The sequence below is a fragment of the Papaver somniferum genome, chromosome 4 (genome assembly GCF_003573695.1).
Source record: "Papaver somniferum cultivar HN1 chromosome 4, ASM357369v1, whole genome shotgun sequence".
Lineage (NCBI taxonomy): Eukaryota > Viridiplantae > Streptophyta > Magnoliopsida > Ranunculales > Papaveraceae > Papaver > Papaver somniferum.
In genome coordinates, this window is record NC_039361.1 from 54365210 (window position 1) to 54388752 (window position 23543).

Genomic DNA, 23543 nt, shown 5'->3' on the forward strand with positions numbered 1-23543 from the left:
AACCCATCTTCATCCCATCATATTACTAATCCAACTCACATACACTTCATCTCAAACTAGTAACCTAATATCCATATAACAGGTTCTCAGATTAATTCCAAATTGAAACAAATGATTCACCCTTTGCTTAATCTTCAACTTGATTCCATCATATCCCTAAACCGTCAATTTTCTTTTTTTTTTTCAACTAAGTTTCAAACCCGTGAACCATGAATTCTCTTTTCTATTAAGAACCCTAATCGATGGAGTTCATCCAATTATTATACGAATCTAAACCTCAATTTAACAAAATCATCTTTCAATTTCATCGTATTCATCACCAATCAAATTTCCAGTTCATGTTGGAACCCTAACTCACTGATTCTTCAATGTGAATTAAATTGAAAATCAATAACTAAAAATTCAACCTTAAACTTAACACCCAATACCCATCATTACTTACTTGATTTCATTCTCAATTTGATATAAAATTTTCAATCCATTCTAGAACCCTAATCCTAATTTTACTGATTCCTCTTTCTTCAATCATCACGAAACCCTAACCAAAATTAACTCCACAGACTCATTAACTCTTTCCTTGATTCACTTATTCATTAAGTTTATTCAAATTTCAGAAGAATCATGAATCACTCACTCACAGTTCGTGCGGTGGAGAAGAAAAATGGAAAGAGAACAGAAAAACCAGAAAAGAAAGAGAAGAAGAAGAAAAAGAGAGATAAAAAAGAAAGATATCTCTTCATTTAGTTTTAGGGTTTCTCCTTTTATACCTTAATCGTGTGGATGTGATTAACCCTAGATAATCCGACGGACATGATTATATAAAAATTACTAATTAGTTATTGTGGACGGGTTTACGGGTTGTACCCGCGGTTTCACGGGCCGGGACGGGTTAACCCGTTTATTCACAAGCCGGCATTTCTCCAACCCGAACCCGGCTTGTTTAGAAACCAGCCGAGCCGGGTTCGGGTTTTTACGGGCCGGACACAGGTTAACCCGCGGGTTTCAGCTTGTTTGCCAGCTCTAATAATGGCTGTGCATTAAATTTTAAAAGTATAAACACCGTCGAATTTTTCGTAAAAACTCTAAATTTTATATTGTTGTTTATACTCGTTGTGTAGGTTTTTTTGAAACCTTTCCAATGACGTAAAATTTGTAAAATTCCAAGGCATGAATTTTTTGATATGTTATATTAAAGCTTGGTTGCCAATTATACCCCTGAAAATATGATACATAAGGAGTTATAATAATTAGACTAGAAGATGGGGGACATTTTGGGTATTCATCTCCCAAAGACTATCACCAAAACCAAATCCAATCTTTTTATTGATTGGACATTTGTGTTATGCTTCGTTTGACAAAAAAGTGGCCATAAAAGGGACTCCCTCCCTACGGGCCCTCCGGTCGGTCGGCCTAATGAAATAATACATTTACAAAAAAAAATAAATGAGACACTTATAATGAACATTTATACTCCCTCTGTCCCACATTAGTTGAGCTAATTGGTTTTAGATTTTGTCCCACAAATAGATGAGCTATTTCACTAATCAAGGGGATATTTCTAAAACTATCCTTTTAATTGATTATTATTTCTATAAGAAATATGTATAATTTGATATCCATGTTTATACTCGTTATATAGGTGTTTTAAAATGCTTTTCAACGACATAAAGTTTACGAAAAACCGTGATATAATTTAAGAGATAAATTATTTCGAAGTTTTACAAGTTATTATGTATAAGGGCATACTTGTAAAAAAATACTTAAACATATTCCCCTTCTTTCCTTGTCTGCAAACTAGGAATGACTCAACTAATTTAGGACTTAGGGAAGTATTAAAATAGTGGATGAGACATGTATGTGATATCAATGTGTTTGACGCCGAAAGACGTGCTGTGCTACCCACCAGGTCTAGAAGCAGAAGAGAACATCTCATAATTTTCACTTGCAATTTATAAACTCTAATGTACCTCTCTGTAGGATTCGGACACAGATCTTCTCGCTGTCATAATCTTTTTTTGGATATCTTCTGCATAGTTTTTTCTTTTCAATATAATTTTCCAATTTCCAAATTGAAAGATGTGCCGGACACCCAAAGTACACATCTTGATTGACATTCGCCTATAATGAAACAAAGATCGATAGATAGACAATTAGATAATGTAAATTAGTGTCTGATTAATACAATTTCCTATTATGATAATTGTAAAATATAAAACAGATAAATTAAACAAAGAATGAAGTTTCCTCTTTGAGAACAAGTCCACAAATGCTAATTTTTTTAGCAGCTTAAACTAATTGTGGTACTTGACCATGTCTGTTGATTTTGTTGTATATAAACCCCCTTTGGGCACCTTCAATATATCCACAACTTAAGCTAATCTTATTATCATTCTTATTTCTCTTCAGCTACCATAATATTAATATTTTTATTCTTCTGCAATTCAAATCTTGATTAGCATGGCGGATCAATTTTCGGACGCTGTTCAGGATGTAGTTGTCGATCATATTGAAGAGAGTCATCCTGTTGAAGTTGAAGCGAAATGCTCTGCGGATCTTTTCTACGGCATGTTTAAGGAGGATATGACTCAGCTCACGAATCATTTCCCTCAGTATTTTAAGAGTGTTGAAATTCTAGAGGGAGATGGAAAGACTGTTGGTACCGTAAAGCTTTGGAAATATGCATTACCAGGTAATATATCCCTGTGAACCTAATCACCGTTATTCTGTAGCGGTTGTACTGTCAGTTATATTCATCTTTTCTAGTCTTTCAAAACGTGATACTTCCATTTCATTTTATATCTTTTGTCTCTTAAAAATAAGAAATCGGATTCATTAACATGACTAAATTATCATTTTTACAATTTCGGCCATAACAAGTACTTGCATCAAATTTTGCATACAGGACACCCTGCTGATGAGGAATTCACGGTGAAGGAGACAGTTACAAAAGTGGATGATGAGAACAGGTCGATCACCTACAGTGTTTTAGAAGGATCATGTCTATTAAATACTTATAAGGATTTTGCCGTCACAGTGTCAGTGACCCCAAAAGAGGGTGCTGAAGACTCTGAGTGCATCGTCAGATGGTGTTTTGATTTGGCAAAAGAGCACGACGGTGTACCCCATCCACATCCCTACATGGAGCTGGTTGATTTTATCAGTAAAGAGTTGGGTTCTATTCTTCCCAATTAACTGGCTTCGGGTGTTGATGATGAGCTACTTGGCCTTTGAACAAATTTGCTACACCGTGAATAAAGTTCATTGTGGTGAACTGTTTGATTATTATTTTATGGGTTTGCCTTTGGGTGCGTGAGGTTGTAATTTGTATGTTTATGGTGCATGCTCAAGCACCACCTTTAAATATTTATTTCATTTTTATTTTTGTGATAATAAACCGAGTGATGGCTAGTAGTTGTTAAGTATGATGGCTAGACATTCACGTGATATGCGCCTGTTTTCGGATACAATGCCAGTAAGTAAAATAATGAGCACTCAATCAACAACATTAAACACTTGAGAGTTGAGAACAATAAGGCCGGCCACTTAAAGTAGGACCGAATGTCAGTTTCTGAAGGGAAGATTTGGGTAAGGCTCAATCATGGATAACCCATAATATGAGGACCTTAATTAAAAGAAATTTAAATTTAGCCCCCAAATTATTAAAAGACCTTGATAGTCTTATGCATGTTGTCAAGTCCATAATTAAATAAAATTTAAATTTAGATCTAAAATTATTAAAATATTATATGATGATGTTCCAACCACCTCCGACCACCACAGCCACCACCAACCACCTCCGACCACCATTGCCAGCCACCTCCAACCACCATCGTCAAATCACCTCCAACCACCACCGTCAGTTAAACCACTTCCAACCACCACCGCCAGCCACTTCCGGCCACCACCACCGCCAACCACCGCCGCCGCCACCAACCGCCATCACTGCCGACCACCACCAACATATGGATGTGTACACGGAACTTACACATGCATATGACATGTGTATCCAGAAGTTACACATTCATATAAAATGTGTAATGCAAAGTTACACTTGTACATAGATGTGTACTCTGTAGTTACACATGTGTAAGCAGAAGTTACACATGCGTATGGCATGTGTATCTACAAGTTACACATCCATATGCATGTGTAACTTTTTATTACACATGCTATATGTAAGGTTATCTACAAGTTATTCATCATAAAATACATGTATTACTTTAATTTTCATTTACAATAATTTGTTCATTCATCAATTACTACAATAATTAGTTGTTTGAACACAATAAACGAATTAAAACACGAGATATGGAAAGCGAAATCCAAGAAATAATTCACTAGTACACATAAAAATGCATGTGTAATTTGGAGTTACACATGCATATGAAATGTGTAATCAACAGTTACACATGTCATATCGGGTGTGATGGCTGTGGTAGGCACTCCAGCAGCTGCAACGATTCTTAAGTATATCACCAGCCATCACTCTCTAAGCACCATCACCTGCACTTCCCTGTCCTAAACATGCATCTAAACCAGAAACTCCAACTGCATCTGCACTTCACCAGGACCACTATGAGCACCTGTAACTGCACATCATGTCCAACAGCACTGTGCACACCTTCAACAACATTTATCCTACCAGCTACAGCTACCACCATGGCTCATATCATCATTCTCTACCAGCATCACTTTCTGTCAAATCCACTGCAACAGCAACACACATTGGCAACTCTGCACCTGTTTATCCTAACATGCATCTAGCCTGCAATGTTGAGTTCTCAGACTCAGGTCATAACTGACCACATATCAATTCCATCGGAACCCATGTCCTGCAACTGCAACCAACACCAACTGAGTATAAATCTCAGCACCAACCAGCTTCATTTCCTCTATTCCATTACCACTGTCTTAACTGCAGCTGCACCAGTACCTGTAATCATTCAACTGAACGCACTCCATTATACAAAAAAACAAGCAGAATGCAAGCAATAGGTAAAAATAAAACACTGAGACACAACATCATCAATGGATAACATCCCCCTTTCAGTTTTGGATCTTAAACAGTGAAAATACAATGATATAAAGATGTAATAATACTGTTGAGGGTCTGACACACTATATTGGAATCTTATCCAAACAAATTTGAAGCTTTTTTTTTTCTAACAAACATCATAAATCCATGAAAATCACCAGTACCTATGAACAATTTAAGAAATGTGGAAAGAAAATAATGAAACCCAAAAAACATAGCTTAGCAAGATTGATGATTTTAAACCCCAATTACACCTTTAACTAAACCAAGCCACAAAATCAATAGTTAGGCATGTGTAATCATTAGTTACACATATAATTAACATGTGTAAGCTAAAGTTACACATCCATATGGCTTGTGTAACCTGCAGTTACACAGCCACATGCCTTGTGTACTCATAGCATATTCTTCATTAGCGCTAGGAAAAAGGACATCACACGTAGCTACTTGTGATTATTAAACAGTAAAATCTACTCAATAACACTTAATCAACTGAAAATGCAACATAATAATTTGAAAGGTATATAACTAGTAGTTGCTAGTGTAACTACTTTTACAGTCTACCAACCAATAAAGAAAGTTCTTAGGCATACCAAAAACTCATCCATCATAGAAAAATGATACCCAGCAACGGTGGTCCTATTACCACAGAAAGGAGAATGCTCTTCAACTGATCCTTGAAGAAAAGAGCCAATGTTTGCTGCAATTGACCGAAGAACAAAACCATCGACAGACTCCTTAGAAAGAACATAATCACAAAAACTTAAAGACATGGATACACACTGTAGCAGCAACCAACAACAATAACCATAAGCAAACATACATACTTCGTTGAAACGATGGCGAGCCTCAATGAGTTGGATACCTAGGTTCAAATAAAAATATCATCTCTGAAATTAACATAACCATCACCATCAGTTGCTTCAACAGCTACACAGACACAAGCACTCAAGGCCATATTCAATATGTAGTCACCAAGAGCTTTAAATGTAAAACAAATCCAATATGTTGCAACTAGTTACATCCTATGTTACTGTAACATCATTTATAACCAGAATAGACAGACGATAATAGTATAAATAAGAGTTACACATGTACATGACTAGTGTAACTTGGAGTTACAGATGCATCTGAATAGTGTAACTGAGAGTTACACATGCATTTTGGATGTGTAGACGCAAGCTACACATGCAATTTGGATGTGTAGACGAAAGTTACACATGTGCTAATAATCATCAAAATGAGAAAATTGAATCACAATGAACAACTCTATAGATTCAGTACCACCACCAACATCTTCACCTGCTCCAACTTTCAACATCACAAGCTATGAACTGAAAATTGAAGCACGAGCCATAATTTAGTAACCTAATTCATTTTACCTGTACAATCACTTCCCATCCAACTTTTCCTTCCATATCTCTTTATTCTTCAGCTTTAGTTTTCATGGATTTGACAGCACCGTTGCCAGTAATTGATGCTCTGTAGAAGATATTGACATAAAATTTTGATTAGATATATAATCTAAATCTTGAAATCGTACTACATTATGTTGTTTAAATTTGAACAACCAAAGCAAATATAGATTGAACTAGAAATTATTTTTTAAGAACAGGTAACATTAGAGGAGAAAAAATCAGTTCAAAAATCAAATAGATGGGTAAATGAGATAATGATTCACTGATTTCAAATCTGAAAACCGATTTTTGATCAAGATAAAAAATTAAAAAATCTATCGAATTTTGTTCAAGAAACCTAGAAATTTTTCTTGAATGTTGTTTCAAAATTTTACTCTAAAAGTAAGATTAAGGTGAGATTATAACAGATCTAACTCTAATTATGATTTCAATAAGAGATTTATGCTGAAATCAAGCTTTTAAAAAGTTTTCAAAATCACAAAATGATTTTGCAGTAATATAAATCTGAAAAATCAAAGAACTAAATCTACTTATTGAATTGAAACGTTAAAGATAAAACGAAGCTTATCTGTTCACTTCGTAAGCGAATCTTCAAATTCATTTGTTGTTGTTGATGATTATCATTCATTTTCCATCGATTTTCATTGAATCTCCGAATAACAACTGATGTTGATGTCGAATTAACGTTTAGATAATCAGGATCTAGGTTTTGAAACCATTTTTCATTGAAAATTTCAATTAGAAATTGTGTCTTCTCTCCTGTTTCTTCATCCGAGAGAGAGCGGAAGGAAAATGAGAGAGAGATAGTGAAAAAGAAAATGAACTAAAAAAGAAAATATCTAATGATATAAATACTAAAGGGCAGTGTTGTCATTATTAGAATTCCTAATAATTAATTATGGGCCATATCTGAAGAAAATTTGATTTTTTGGGCCTAGTAATATCGTTTTCTTAAAGTATGGAGTTGACAGTGGAAGATCCATTTAGTGGGGCTTCTATATATTGAATTCATATAGTCGGGGGTTCTAGTATTTTTCACGTTTATGAATCATATTATTGTATCTGTAGGAGAGAGATTTTGGGGGCTTAAAATGATAGTTAAAACCAAATCATGGATAGGGGGACCTCATCCATATGAAAAGTCCAATTTACCGTTATACATAAATAAAACAAAATCACACTATTCATTAAAAAAAAAAAACTAAATTAACCAGGCGTTTTTAGGGGCCAACAATAAAACAAAAAAAGATCACCCAAACATAAAATGTAGCCATCCATTATCCCGCGTAATTCATAATGGCAAAATTGCCCTTAGATAATCGGTAGATAGTATATTGTTTTTATCCTCCGAATGCATTCGGTAGGCAAGATAAGAAGCATGCGTCTGAATGTAGTGGGTGTAGTATTTGAATGAATTTTGTTTCATTTTTCATTTCTTTTCATTTTTGAGTTATATCCATGGCATAGTAGGATCAGCCACAGTCATATTCAGAAGATATATCATTTGAATAAACTCCTGAATATACGATGGTCCAAAAATCAGAATTTTAAAAAAACAGAGATTTTTTAAATTTTGAATTTGTAATAATCGGGGGAAATATAATTTACATAAACTCCCGAATGTATGTTGCCTAACTTTCTAATATGGCCCTTGAAACCACCTAGAGCCATGGCATGGTAGGATCTGCCACAGTCATATTCAGAAGATATGTCATTTGAATAAACTCCCGAATATACGACGGCCCAAAAATCAGAATTTTTGAAAAACCAAAAATTTTCTGTTTTTGAACTTGTAATAATCAGAAGATATTGCATTTGCATAAACTTCCGAATGTATGTTGGCTAACCTTCAAAAATCCTTAGGTTTGCGCCTCTTGGAACCACTTAGATCCATGGCATTGTTTGTTATGCAACAAGCATATTCGGAAGATATTGCATTTGCATAAACTTCCGAATGTACAATGGCCCAAAAATCAGAATTTTTGAAAAAACAAAATTTTTCTAGTTTTGAACTTATAATAATCAGAAGATATTGCATTTGCATAAACTTCCGAATGTATGTTGGCTAACCTTTAAAAATCCTTAGGTTTGCGCCTCTTGGTACCACCTAGAGCCATGGCATGGTTTGTTATGCAACAAGCATATTCGGAAAATATTGCATTTGCATAAACTTCCAAATGTACAATGGCCCAAAAATCAGAATTTTTGAAAAACCAAAATTTTTATGGTTTTGAGCTAGTAATAATCGGAAGATATTGCATTTACTCTAAATTGTTTCATCTAACACAAGTTATTCATTGACTTGGGCTCTGCGACTCGGTGTAAATCGGCGACAGACTCAACGAATTTCTTCTTCCCATTTTTCGATCTGAGTGCTTCTCAGACAATCATCCAGGTGATGTTGTTTGATTAATTTTCTAGCTTTCATTAATCCAGGTGGTTTCGATGGATTCTGTTCCTAAAGCACCTGGTAAAGAAGTTCGTCATCATGATAATTTAGGTTTTAACAATGAATCGAATTCACAAAAGGTTCCTTCTATTGAACTTCCTGATGATTTATTTGAAGAAGGTTTAAATCCATGGAAGTTTTCACTAATTGGAATATTAGATTTACAACATATAAAATTTGTAAATGATGCTATTATTTTACGACAACAATGGAAACTCGTTGGAGATTGTAAGCTCATTCCACTAGGAAGAATTTTTTTCACTATTAAGTTGGATAATGAAACTGATCGCAGATTCATCAAATCAGGTCAATGGGAAGTTTTAAATCAGGTGTTACAAGTAAGAAATTGGATTTCTAATTTTATACCATCAAAGAAAATTACATCTAAAGCTCAAGTTTGGGTTCGTTTTCCTGGTTTGGGCTTGGAATTCTGGAAGGAAAAAATTCTTTTCACTATCTGTAAAGAGATTGGTACTCCCATTAAGATTGATACTGCTACTGCTAAATGTGAAGTTGGGTATTATGCAAATATGTTGGTTGAGGTGGATTTCGCTCAATCAATACCTAACAAAATATAGATTGGTACCAAATATGGAGGTTTCTTTCAGGACATTTCCATTCCCGTTCTTCCTAAATATTGTCATCATTGTAAGATTGTAGGACATTCAACTGTATATTGTCGCAATGAGCAGAACAAAAGAGCTTCTGAACGCAGAGCTCCACCAAAGCTTAAAGCTAGTGCTGAGATTCCTCATACACCTTTTGACATTTGTGACAGGTCAATGGTTGAAAGTTCTCCATCAAAGGTACAACCTAGTACTTCTAACTCAGTTATTCAGCCTAATTCAACAGAAGATTCAGTTGTTTTAAATATTGCTACTCCAGTTACTCATTCATCTTCTAGTGGTCCAACAAATTCTGTAGTAGGAGGGAGATTTAGCGCACTCAATAATTCTAATGATAAGGAAAATGATATTGTAGAAGACCCAACTGTTCAAGTTGAATTATCTCCTAAAAAATTACTTCAAATTGCAGAAGTAACTGAATTGGAAAATAGTGTGGTGAAATTTATTGATGCTGATTCAGGGAAAGTAACAACAGATTCAGTTCCTTTACATCTTGGTCTTCAGTGGTTAAGACATCCTCAAGGAGTAAGTCTGGTGCACAACTTACAATTTCAGGGAAAAAAAGTATTAATGAAGTAGTTAAAAATGTGGTTCAAGGAAATGCTTCTAGTGAGAAAATCATTAATCCTACAACAAAGAAGTATAATTTTAGAAGAAATGATGGTAAGGGAGGTCCAAAAAACCTCCAAATCAAAACATGAAGATTATTTTTTGGAACTTAAGAGGCCTTAGAAGACTAAGGTCTCAACAGAAGTTACATTCTTTAGTTAATCAATTCAATCCAGCTTTAGTTTGGGTTGCAGAACCAAAAATTAAGTGCTCTCCTTCTTTTTGTAGTAAATTGAATCTACCAGGTATGTAATCCATGGTAATTCATAATGAAGTTAATAATCATAAGGGTAATATTTGTCTTTTTTGGAGTAGATCCATTGCTACTCCTTCTGTTGTTTCTATCTCTAGTCAGATGATAGCTATGGATGTAGGATATGTGCTGGTGTTTGGGGTTCATGCACATGTTAATGTTGTTCAAAGAAGATATTTATGGTCTGAAATGCAACTTATCAGTGAACTTAAAAAACCTCGGGCTATATTAGGTGATTTCAATGTTGTTTTATCAATTGAGGAAAAAGTTGGTGGTAGATCACCTTCAAGGATATCTATGACTGATTTTAATGATTGCATCAATTCATGTGAACTTCTTCAAGCTCCTAAGATTGGCCTAGATTTCTCTTGGTCCAATTGTCAGCAAGGCAGTCAAAGAATACTATGTAATCTAGATAGAGTTGTGTTTAATATGTGATGGTTACAAATGTTTGGAGACTGGGGTTATAAAGTAGGACTCAGACTTGCATCAGATCATGCACCATTGCTGGGAGGTTTTGCAAGTGTGCCAAAGCCAAAAAATGCTCCTTTAAGATTTCAGAAAATGCGGCCAGAACATCCTACTTTTATGAAAGTGGTGGAAAACAGTTGGGCAGAGAAAATTCATGGTGATGCTCCTTATATTTTCATGACAAAGTTAAAATTTCTCAAGCATATTCTTAAAGACTGGAATTGGAAAGTTTTTGGTGATGTGAAGTTAAAAATCCAAGAAGCAGAAGACAATGTTAAAGCAAAAATGATACATTCTGATGCTCATCCTCATAATGAACAAGCTTTGGAAGACTTAGTTGCATCTCAAAATGAAGATAATTCAAGGGAAGTACAATATAATACAATGCTCAAGAAAAAATCCATAATTAAATGGGTAAAATAGGATTCAGCTAATACAAATTTCTTCCATACCAATATCAAAATTAGGCAAACAAGAAATTTTATTTTGGAGTTGGAAGATGATAATGGCAACTTGATTTCAGATCAAAAGAAGATAGCTGATACTCTAGTTGACTTCTTTGAAAAAAGATATCAATATCAGGAAGTTGAAGTTAATGATTCTATTCTTGATTCAATTCCAAAATTAATAACTGAAAATGATCAATTTATGCTAGAAGTCATTCCAGAAGCAGATGAGATTAAAGTTGCGGTATTTGAAATGGATGGTGATAGTGCTCCTGGTCCTGATAGTTTTTCAGGTATGTTTTATCAAGCATGCTGGCAAATTATTCAAGATGATTTTGTCAATGTTGTGCAATCTTGTTGGAGAAGAAAATATATTCCAAAAGGTCTCAATTCCAATTTTTTGGTCTTATTACCTAAAAGTCAAAGTCCTAAACAGCCTAATCAGTTTAGACCAATTGGTTTGAGTAACTTTAGTTTTAAAGTTTTCACCAAAATTTTATCCATGAGAATGGCCAGCCTGATGAACAAATTAGTATCTTCACAACAAGTGGCATATATCAAGGGCAGAAGCATTCATGAGCAGGTACTCTTAGCATCTGAATTAGTGAATGAAATGAAAAAGAAGAGGAGGGGAGGAAATTTCAGCCTAAAACTTGATATCACTCAAGCTTATGATTCAGTAAGATGGGTTTTCTTATTCAAAGTGTTTCAACAATATGGATTTTCTTTAGCTTGGTGTGACTGGTTAAAAGAACTGTTATCTTCTACAAAAATCTCTGTTATGGTTAATGGAGGACCAAATGGCTTTTTCTCAATGCACAGGGGTTTGAATCAGGGTGACCCATTGTCTCCCATTCTTTTTGTTTTTATGGAGGAAGTTTTGAGTAAAGGATTACAAAATATGGTGGAGAAGAATAAATTACAACCAATGTTAATAAGGAATGGTATTTCTCATACTCACCTCTTATTCGTTGATGATGTTTTCATTTTTTGTAATGGTTCAAAAAAGAATTTGCAAAATCTGTTACTTTTTCTTAAAGATTATCAAAGATTCTCTGGTCAAGTATTTAACAGACTTAAAAGCAAATGTTTTATTGATGGCTGCTCAATAGTGCAAAAAAATCAAATTTCAAATTCTTTGCAGATGGATTTAACTTCATTTCCAGATAAATACTTGGGGGTGATTATTCATTCAGGAAGAATTAAAACAGCTATTGTATACCCCATGGTTGAAATGATGCAAGACTATTTGGCAGTTTGGAAAGGTAAACTCCTTTCTTTCCATGACAGACTGGTACTAATCAAGTTTGTTCTGAGTAGTATTCCAATATACAACATGGATGTATACAAATGGCTATGCTCTGTAATTAAGGAATGTGAAAAAATAATGAGTAATTTTCTTTGGTCTGGTGATGGAGAAACTAGAAAGTTTACAATCATTTCTTGGAAAAGGGTTTGTACTCCTTTTGATGAAGGAGGTTTGGGTATTAGAAGACTTTCTGATCTCAACAAGGCATTATTAATGAAGATGATGTGGAATCTCTTAACTTCTACGGAAAAATGGGCAATGTTTTTTGCAGTTAAATTCAAAGATAAGAATAGGAAATGTATATCTCAATGGAAGCTTTCTTCAGTGTGTCCTGGTTTAAAATGGGCTTGGCAATAACTTAAAACAAATATCAGATGGATTATTGATAATGGTCATCATATCTATGTTTGGTTTGACACTTGGATTGGTGATAGTCCTATAATTGAATCTATTGGTTTCACTGATTATGTCAAAAACAATATTCAAATGAAAGTGAAGGATTTGTTACATAATGGTATATGGAAGATTCCTATTGAATTACAAAGCTATATCAATTCTCCATTACCTATTGTAAGTGGTGCTCAAGATTCAGTTATCTGGTGTGGTGATACAAAAGGTAACTTCTCCACAGCATTAGCAGTAAATGTCATCAGATTCAAACAACCAAAACTCCATTGGCCTGTTCAAATTTGGAAGCATTTTCTTCACTCTGGAATTTCTAGCAATATCTGGAAAATTCAGCAAGGGGTTTTTGTGGATGATCAAAAAAGAGTGACTCAAGGTTATTCTATAGTTTCCATGTGTTGTGTCTGCAAACAAGAGCAAGATAGTATGGCACATATTTTATGGTTCTGCAGCTTTAATCTTAAAATCTGGAAATGGCTAGGTAACATCTTTCACTTCTCCATTCCTTGATCTTTTGATAACATTTTTCAATTGGCAAAACACCAAAGTTCCATTGTCAAAGAAATCTGGATCACAGCAGCTCTTGCCACAATAAGGGAACTGTGGTTTATGAAAATAGAATAACTTTTGATAATGCAAAGCCAAATTTAAGAGAAGAATTCTAAACTTAGTTTATTATGGAGGTTTTAGAATGAAAGGGACCAGATGAAATCAAGAATATGACACAATTATCCTCAAATTCTTCCATTTAGATCCTAGAGGCATTAAATTTACAACTATTAAAGAATGTTTCTGGCCCAATCCTGCAAGGGGTTTTGTATTGTTTTGTTGTGATGGTGTTGCAGCAGGAAATCCTGGTTTGGCTGGTTTTGGTGTTATTGCAAGAGACCATGAATGCAGTCCTTGGTACTGTATCAGGTGGTTTAGGGATTGCTACAAATTATATAGCTGAGGCTCTGGCTGTTATATGGGCATTAGAATGCGCAGTGAGACTTCATTGTGATAATATCATTATTAGATCATATTCAAAATCAGTGATTGAATATTTCAAAAAGGAAGCAGTGGTTTGGTGTTTCAAAGAAAGATGGCTAAAAGCTAAGCAATTCTTATCTCAAATCCATTATGAACATTGCTATAGAGAGGTAAATTTCTCAGCTGATGGCTTAGCCAAAAAAGGAGCAACATTGCAGCTGGGAGAGATTGTACATCATACTGGAAGGCCTTCTCATCTGATCCAAGTTGAAATGCCATATATAACATACTACATATTCTATTAAAAAATGCTTTGTTTCTCTTTTTAGTTTGTTGTTTCAGTTTCTTTTGATTGTAAAAACATTTCTGCTTTTTTGATTAATAAAAAAATTGGTGATTCAGCAAAAAATAATGTATGTTGGCTAACCTTTAAAAATCCTTAGGTTTGCGCCTCTTGGAACCACCTAAAGCCATGGCATGGTTTGTTATGCAACAAGCATATCGGAAGATATTGCATTTGCATAAACTTCTGAATGTACAATGGCACAAAAATCAGAATTTTTGGAAAAACCAAAATTTCTCTAGTTTTGAACTTATAATAATCGAAAGATATTTCATTTGCATAAACTTCTGAATGTATGTTGGCTAATCGGAAGATATTAATTGAAAAAGCGGGGGTCTAACAACACCACCTAATATTTTTCTTAGAAATTTGTATGGACTAACTCCGAATTACTTTCTAGAGAATCAACTAGACACTCAGACTCAATCTAGGTAAAAGTATCTCAAGGATTTAATATCTCTCTCTTGTTTTGATTTACTCGAGCTAATAGAAATCAGCGAGTCTTTAATCAAACACAAGGAATAACTTGGATGGTACCAAAGACCAATATCCAAGGATCAATCAATTAAAATCAACAACCAAAGGTTGGATATTCTAATTGATGATCTACAACGCACAACCTGTATTGTTTCAATATAAAGATAAACAATATATGCGGAAATGGAAATAACACAGACACCAGAATTTTGTTAACGAGGAAACCGCAAATGCAAAAAAATCTCGGGACCTAGTCTAGATTGAATACACACTGTATATTAAGCCGCTACAGACACTATCCTACTCCAAGCTAACTTATGACTGGACTGTAGTTGAACCCCCAATCAATCTCCCACTATGTGCTCATACTCCTATGATCCCAGCAACATACTACGCACTTGATTCCCTTAGATGATCTCACTCACAACTAAGAGTTGCTACGACCCAAAATCGCAGGCTTTGACAATAAACAAATTTATCTCTCACAAACAAGTCTATCAAAGGATCAATCTGTCTCCCACAGATAAACCCTAAAGGTTTTGTTCCGTCTTTTGATAATAATCAAGGTGGACAGGAACCAATTGATAATCCGGTCTTATATTCCCGAAGAACAACCTAGAGTTATCAATCATCTCACAACAATCTTAATCGTATGGTAGCGAAACAAGATGTTGCGGAATCACAAAAAATGAGACGAAGATGTTTGTGATTACTTTTTATATCTTGCCTATCAGAGACATCAATCTCAAGACAATCAATCTGATCGTACTCGTACGATAGAAGATGCAAGATCAGATCATACAACTACGATAAAAGTAGTGTCGGTCTGGCTTTACACCCCCAATGAAGTATTTAAGTCGTTAACCTGGTTTTACAAGAAGAAAACCAAACGTTAAAGGAGAATCGAGTCTAGCACGCAAACTAGTATCACACGTAAGGTGTGGAGATTAGTTTTGCACAATACTATATGTCTCCTTTATATAGTCTTTCAAATCAGGGTTTGCAATCAATGTTAGCTTAGTAACAAAGCATTCAATATTCACCGTTAGATGAAAACATGATTTAGATTCAAGATAATATTTCTCAACCGTTAGATCGAAAACTTGGCTTGTTACACACACTTGACAATGCACGCTTCTAGGTTGTTAACCGTACCCAAACATATGCACTTGTTGGTTCAACAATAGTTAACCAAAAGGTTAGCCATATGATCATTTCATATCAACCATGTTCTTCTTCACCATAACTAGTTTAAATGACTTCAAATGAACTAGTTAGAGAGTTATTCAATTGCAAGGAAATCTCATGTACTACACAAGACACAATTGAAGCAAAGATGATTTGATTCACTTGAATCGGTTCATGAGATTTTATAGCCACGGTTTGCAAACTGCATTCCTTAGTCTTTTTAAGTTTAAGTTCAGAAATCATCTTCAGATATATAACCTTCTCAAGTTTGCAGACTAGGTTCGCGGGCTTAAGTTACCGGGTAGAGTTTACAAACTCCAGCAGAGATTCTCGGGTTTGAGAACTTCGCCGGTTAGCGGACTGGATTCGCGGACTTAGCTTCACGCAAGTAGTTTGTCAACTCTAACAGAAATTCTCGGGTTTGAGAACTTCGGAAGTTCGCGGACTTGGCTCACGCCATTCTTCCGGTTCTCTTGATCAACAAAGTTCGCAAACTTTGGTTCAAGGAATAGGACTTATACATAAATGCGTTACCACAACAATGCATATGTCCACCATTGGTTATGTAATCTAAACTCTCATTTCAATCATTGATACATTCTTATAGGATGTTATATAGTTGTTACACTATTTCTCGTCAAAGAAATTTTCAAAGTGATTAAAACATATCATGACTTTAGTCACTAGGTAAAGATAAACTTGATCGAAGCGAAAAGCTTACCAACACATATTTCGAGATATAGATAGGCGAGGCATACAACTTCTTGTCTCAAAGAGATAAAGTAGATAGACTTTTGAGTGACAGATAAGTTCAAGTTTTCACATACCTTTTTGTCGAGAAGTTCCACTGGTTCCTTGAGTAGTTCTTCTTCTTGTATGATGAATCTCCATGAAGTCATTGATCTCAACTACACTTTCTATCCTAGTCCGAGACTTAGCTATAATAGACTAGAAATCAAGACTTATAATTTTGATCACTAACATTGACAAATATGCTTGAGATAGCAACGCACGCGAGTTCGACCGAGCAATTCCCTAACAATCTCCCCCTTTGTCAGTTTTAGTGACAAAACTATCAATACATATGGAATACAAAAAAGATAAAGAAACTTTAGTATCTCCTATTCCACATGTCTAATGGTCAACATTCCTCGAAATCTTCGTCACTTCCAAATACTCCAATGATCCCAAAGGTTGTAAGTTTAGCATCATCGTTGTTGAAGATCTGTAGCTATAACAATGAGAAAGCATCGGTCTCGATTATCGTTGTACAGTGTCATAGTATTATTACACAGTGTCAAAGTCCAATTGTATCACAACTTAAATAATAATACTATGGTGATATGTATCACTCCCCCTTAGTCAATACTCCGTCTCACATGGAAACCACTCCCCCTTACACAATGATCCGAAAACCATATGTATTTGTAGTGTGAACTACATATTAATTCTCCCCCTTTTTTTCTATAAAATTGGCAAAGGTACAAGAACGGGATCATAATGAAATTTCCGAAAGAGACATTTCATGACTAAAAGAAAAATACATACCAACTAATTTAGATGCAATCATAAAGCCGAATCTAAATGCATTCATCAAGGAGTTTAAAGATACAAGATAACCCCTCTAAAATTCCACATCCGCACACCCGTCAAGATATGACCATTAAGCACAAGTTTAAAAGAACTCTCCCCCATTTGATGTCATCCCCGAAAGAAAAACAACGAGCGACCTTAATTTCAAAAGAAAATAAGGATTTTTATTGGACACCAAAAACCATGAGAATGATTTTCTATATCCAAAAACTCAATCAAAATTAATCACAAGTAAACCCATGATTAATTTAATCGTAATACACAATCAAATTAAATACAAGAAGTGATCAATTCAATTGATTGTGCTCAACATAAGAGAACTTATGGAGACAGGAAAATACTCAACTAGATTAATTACAAGAGAACGCATAATTAATCTAATTGGAATACACAACTAAACTAATTACAAAGGTAATCAATTTAATTGTCATTTGTTTTGCTCGACATAAGAAAACTTACGGACCAATAACTAAATAACTAAACAAGATGATTAATTTAGTTCAATATGCTCGACATAACATATCTCACGGAACACCAACTAAGCTAAAAAATCAACTTGGTCGTATAGTGCTCAACATAAGATACATTACGGAGCCTCACAGTAATACATAAAATATGGATCAGGGATGATCAATACTGCGGAATACACAAGGATTCATTCTATCTTCAATCACTATTTGCATAACGAAAATAATAGACACAATCCTTGAAAACAAAAGATTTTAACCTATCTTCCATCAAATAATTGACAATATAGGCTTAACTTTTGTATTTGCCAAAAGTACATTCATTCTTTTACCAGTACGTGAATACCGAACACGGACGACTTTACTTTTGATAAAGTATGCGACAAACATAGTTCACGGATGTAAACACCAATATCCCATAAAAAATTTGTAATATATCAAATCATAAAGATTAATACTGCAAAAACATTATCCTCCAAATATTTTTAGAATTTAATACTAATAAACCTAAAAAAAACAAGAAGATGAAACATAATAGCTATGTGTAGTCACAATCATTGCTATTCAAAGCACTAGTTATTCTTCTAACTAAAACCAAAAAGAAGACATACTAGGCAACAATATCTTTGAGAAATTCCTTATCACTCCCGAACTCCTTGTTGTCAACAGCCGTTGGAATATAAGGTTCGTGGAGGAAGAAGTCAATACCAACAAACCGTCTTGGCTGATGAAGTCGAACCAGGGCCTTCTGAATTTCCAAAGATCTTAAAATGCAAGCCTTTATTTCACTAATCTCCTTTCTTACTTCCTTCAACTCATCAAGAACATCGAAAAACTTCTGAGAGTTAGAAGGGACATCCCTTGGCTTTCTTGTATTCCTCCTCTTTCTTTTCAAGGAAGGAGTTACTGGAGATTTCTCTTTTTCCTTGATTGATGGCTTAGCAATCATATTGACATCTTTTCCATCCAAAGACATGATGCTTAGAAAACAGTTATAAACAACTGGTTTTTGTGAGTGGAATTCACAATCTCATCAAGCAGTCTTAAGATATAAAAGATATCAGAGAGGAAAAAGGAATGTAGGGTTCGCAACCTTTAAACAGGTTCGTGGACACCCAACTCTAAACCCTATAAAGAGTAGAATTGTCGATAATAACCCTTTCTTTTATTTTGATAAACAAACAACTAAGAAAAGAAGAAGAAAAACTTTTCCTAAAGCCTGATTGGTACACAACCTTGTCTCTTTTGATCAGGCACGTGAGACAAGATTTACCTAACAACACAATCAATTTGTGTTGTGGTGAATAACAATTTGTCCACCATTTTCCTCTAGAGAGGAATCCTCATACTTCTGTCTATCAAAGCGATTTGACCATACTTTCTTCTCTAATGGTCTTATTTTGTCTTTGGAAACCAACTTCTTAGACGAAGATAAAATCATACATACCTCAGCAGTCTTCTGAGCAAGTTTAAGCTTTCTTGCCAATCGATTTGCTCTTCGTTGAAGTTTGTTGGCGTGCCTCACTTGATGTTTGTACTTGTAACATCTTGATAGTTCATGACCCTTCTGAGAAAAAACGAGCACGTCAAACTTGGATAGTATTCTGGCATCTGTGGTGTGAAAGCAGCCAGGCACATAGTATATCCTGAAACATTAAAAACAGAGTTTCCAAAGGATGGGTCAATTGATTCTTCCAGCTTGATTGGATTCTCTTCTTCACCGAAACCATCAAGGTTGATATATGTATTGCTACAATTATCAAAATCAATGTTTTCACATAGAAGACCAACACTTGATTTCTTATCTTCAGAAGAATCATAGATCTCAGACATCTCATTAAGTGTTACAGCAAGACCTTTGTTCCTAGTGTATTTTCTACGATTTGGGCACTCATTTGCAAAATGACCAAAACCTTTACACTTAAAGCACTGTGGCATGTCCCCATCATCAGCATCGTCAGCATCCCTGTTTTTAGGAGGGACGCGATTGTGAGGTTTATCTGACGACCTAGTTTTGTCTCTTGAAAACCGTTTACTTCTCTTCAATAGAAGATCCCTAAACTGTCTTGTGATCAAGGAGACTTATTTTTAAAGATCTTCACCTGAAAAATCACCCTAAGACTGATCATCTTCAGAGACATAAACACTTTTACTTTTATCAAGTAACTTAGTGTTCTTCTGTGCTTTAAAGGCAACATCCTTTCCGATTTTGGATGTATTCTCATGATCAAAGATTTTTAGCTTTCCAACCAATGTATTTCTGGAAAGATTATCAAGGTTACTTCCCTCAACGATGGCATGCTTCTTAGACTCGTATCTAGATGGCAGCGATCTGATAATTTTCATCACAATGTCATTTTCAGGAATAGTCTTACCCAATGCAAAAGATGCATTAACAATTTCAGACACTTTGTGATTAAACTCATCAAATGTATCTTCATCGGCCATACGAAGGTTCTCCCAATCGGAATTAAGGTTTTGAAGCCTAGATTTCTTTTCACTGGAGTTACCTTCAAATACGGTTTCTAAGATATCCCAAGCATCTTTAGACCTAGTGCAATTTGACACATGGTGCTGAAGATTTGGGGTAATCGCATGTATGATGGCATTCAAACCGTCGGAATTTTGCTTTGCAGCAAGTATCTCGGCAGGATTATATTCACCAATATTCTTGGGAACGTTTACATCTCCGACTTCCGCAACGGGAGCATCATAGCCATTAACAACATATACCCATGATTGAAAATCACGCGCTTGAAGAAAAGCTCGCATAGCAACTTTCCACCATAAGTAATTAGAGCCATCAAAGACTGATGGTACGTTAATAGATATAACACCTATGTCCATAGAGTCATATCGCTACAAACAGAGACTTGTAAGGTCTTAAACGTGTTTGCCTGCTCTGATACCAATTGAAAAAGCGGGGGTCTAACAATGGCACCCAATATTTCGCTTAGCAATCTTTATAGAATAACTTCGAATTACTTTCTAGAGAACCAAATAGACAGTGAGACTCAATATAGGTAAAAGTATCCCAAGGAGTTAATATCTCTCTCTTGTTTTGATTTACTCGAGCTAATAGAAATCGGCGAGTCTTTAATCAAACACAAGGAATAACTTGGATGGTACCAAAGACCAATATCCAAGGATCAATCAATTTAAATAAACAACCAAAGGTTGGATATTCTAATTGATGATCTACAACGCACAACCTGTATTATTTCAATTATAAAGATAAACAATATAATGCGGAAATAAAAATAACACAGACACCAGAATTTTGTTAACGAGGAAATCGAAAATGCAGAAAACCCCCGAGACCTAGTACATATTGAACACACACTGTATTAAGACGCTACATACACTAGCATACTCCAAGCTAACTTCGGACTGGACTGTAGTTGAACCCAAATCAATCTCCCACTGATCCAAGGTACAGTTATGCTCATACGCCTCTGATCCCAGCAGGATACTGCTACTTGATTCCCTCAACTAATCTCACCCACAACTAAGAGTTGGTACGACCCAAAATCGCAGGCTTTGACAATAAACAAATCTGTCTCCCACAGACAAGTCCATCAAAGGATCAATCTGTCTCCCACAGATATACCCTAAAGGTTTTGTTCCATCTTTTGATAATAATCAAAGTGAACATGAACCAATTGACAATCCGGACTTATATTTCCGAAGAAAAGCCTAGAGTTATCAATCACCTTACAAAAATCTTACTCGTATGGTAGAGAAACAAGATGTTGTGGAATCACAAACAATGAGACGAAGATGTTTGTGATTACTTTTTATATCTTTCCTATCGAAGATATCAATCTCAAGCCAATCAATCTGATTGTACTCGTACGATAGAAGATGCAAGATCAGATCACACAACTACGATAAAAGTAGTATCGGTCTGGCTTCACAATCCCAATGAAGTCTTTAAGTCCTTAACCTGGTTTTAGAAGAAGAAAACCAAAGTTTAAAGGAGAATCGACTCTAACACGCAAAATAGTATCACACGTAAGGTGTGGGGATTATTTTTGCACAATAGTAGATGCCTCCTTTATATAGTCTTTCAAATCAGGGTTTGCAATCAATGTTAGCTTAGTAACAAAGCATTCAATATTCACCGTTAGATGAAAACCTGATTTAGATTCAAGCTAATATTTCTCAACTGTTAGATCGAAAACTTAGCTTGTTACACACACTTGACAATGCACGCTTCTAGGTTTATTAACCGTACCCAAACGTATGCACTTGTTGGTTCAACAATAGTTAACCAAAAGGTTAGCCATATGATCATTTCATATCAACCATGTTCTTCTTCACCATAACTAATTCAAATAACTTCAAATGAACTAGTTAGAAAGTTGTTCAATTGCAAGGAAATCTCATGTACTACACAAGACACAATTGAAAAAAAGATGATTTGATTCACTTGAATCGGTTCATGAAATGTTATAGCCACGTTTTGCAACCTGCATTCCTTAGTCTTTATAAGTTTATGTTCAGAAGTCATCTTCAGATATATAACCTTCTCAAGTTCGCATACTAGGTTCGCGAACTTAAGTTACCGGGCAGAGTTTACAAACTCCAGCAGAGATTCTCGGGTTTGAGAACTTCGCCGGTTCGCTGACTGGGTTCGCGGACTTAGCTTCACGCAAGTAGTTTTTCAACTCAAGCAGAAATTTTCTGATTTGAGAACTTCGGCAGTTCGTGGACTCAGTTCGCGGACTTGGCTCGCGTCATTCTTCTAGTTCTCTTGATCAACAAAGTTCGCAAACTTTGGTTCAAGGAATAGGACTTATACATAAATGTGTTTCCACAACAATGCTTATGTCCACCATTGGTTATGTAATCTAAACTCTCATTTCAATCATTCAAACATTCTTAGAGGACGTTATATAGTGGTTACACTATTTCTCGTCAATGCAATTTTCAAAGTGATTGAAACATATCATGACTTTCGTCACTAGGTAAAGATAAACTTGATCGAAGCGAAAAGCTTACCAACATATATTTCGAGATATAGATTGGCGAGGTATACTTGGCTCGAAATACCAAATGTGTATAATCCAAGTCTATATATATAGCATACGACTTCTTCTCTCAAAGAATAGGAGATAGAGTAGATAGACTTTTGAGTGACAGATAAGTTCAAGTCTTCACATACCTTTTTGTCGAGAAGTTCCACCGGTCCCTTGAGTAGTTCTTTTTCTTGTATGATGAATCTCCATGAAGTCCTTGAGCTCAACTACACTTTCTATCCTAGTCCGAGACTTAGCTATAATAGGCTAGAAATAAAGACTTATTGTTTTGATCACTAACATTGACAAACATGCTTGAGATAGCAACGCATGCGAGTTCGACCGAGCAATGTTCTAACATTAATAATATTTGCTATCGAATGATATAAGGCCCCAAAAATATTTCAGTTTAAATATTTTGCAATCGGAAGAATAGAATATTATATTCTCTTCCGAATATA

General features: G+C 35.1%; 3 protein-coding genes across 3 annotated transcripts; all 3 read left to right on the forward strand.

Annotated features, from left to right (window-relative positions):
- Positions 1-2378: 2378 nt before the first annotated feature.
- On the forward strand, positions 2379-3425 carry LOC113273887 (MLP-like protein 43). Its single transcript, XM_026523468.1, has 2 exons — positions 2379-2689; positions 2903-3425. The coding sequence occupies exons 1-2, from the start codon at positions 2458-2460 to the stop codon at positions 3190-3192; spliced, it is 522 nt and encodes a 173-aa protein (XP_026379253.1). The 5' UTR covers positions 2379-2457; the 3' UTR covers positions 3193-3425.
- A 5473-nt stretch (positions 3426-8898) lies between these two features.
- LOC113272534 lies at positions 8899-10828 on the forward strand. Its single transcript, XM_026522356.1, has 3 exons — positions 8899-9444; positions 9595-10053; positions 10493-10828. Exons 1-3 carry the CDS (start codon positions 8899-8901, stop codon positions 10826-10828), a joined length of 1341 nt encoding a protein of 446 aa, XP_026378141.1.
- A 9-nt stretch (positions 10829-10837) lies between these two features.
- Positions 10838-13616, forward strand: LOC113272535. The gene is made up of 6 exons (XM_026522357.1): positions 10838-11275; positions 11444-12370; positions 12452-12572; positions 12888-12966; positions 13051-13387; positions 13503-13616. The coding sequence occupies exons 1-6, from the start codon at positions 10838-10840 to the stop codon at positions 13614-13616; spliced, it is 2016 nt and encodes a 671-aa protein (XP_026378142.1).
- The last annotated feature ends 9927 nt before the right edge of the window (positions 13617-23543 follow it).

What these genes read in the sequence shown, in the direction of transcription:
- LOC113273887 (XM_026523468.1), top strand. Translation starts at nt 2,458, where the DNA reads ATGGCGGATCAATTTTCGGACGCTGTTCAGGATGTAGTTGTCGATCAT. An exon ending in TTGGAAATATGCATTACCAG is followed by an intron (nt 2,690 to 2,902) that starts GTAATATATCCC and finishes TTTTGCATACAG; the next exon opens with GACACCCTGCTGATGAGGAA.
- LOC113272534 (XM_026522356.1), top strand. Translation starts at nt 8,899, where the DNA reads ATGGATTCTGTTCCTAAAGCACCTGGTAAAGAAGTTCGTCATCATGAT. An exon ending in ATGCAAATATGTTGGTTGAG is followed by an intron (nt 9,445 to 9,594) that starts GTGGATTTCGCT and finishes CGCAATGAGCAG; the next exon opens with AACAAAAGAGCTTCTGAACG. An exon ending in GGTTAAGACATCCTCAAGGA is followed by an intron (nt 10,054 to 10,492) that starts GTAAGTCTGGTG and finishes ATCTCTAGTCAG; the next exon opens with ATGATAGCTATGGATGTAGG.
- LOC113272535 (XM_026522357.1), top strand. Translation starts at nt 10,838, where the DNA reads ATGTTTGGAGACTGGGGTTATAAAGTAGGACTCAGACTTGCATCAGAT. An exon ending in CCTGGTTTAAAATGGGCTTG is followed by an intron (nt 12,967 to 13,050) that starts GCAATAACTTAA and finishes GATTGGTGATAG; the next exon opens with TCCTATAATTGAATCTATTG. An exon ending in TTGTGGATGATCAAAAAAGA is followed by an intron (nt 13,388 to 13,502) that starts GTGACTCAAGGT and finishes GGAAATGGCTAG; the next exon opens with GTAACATCTTTCACTTCTCC.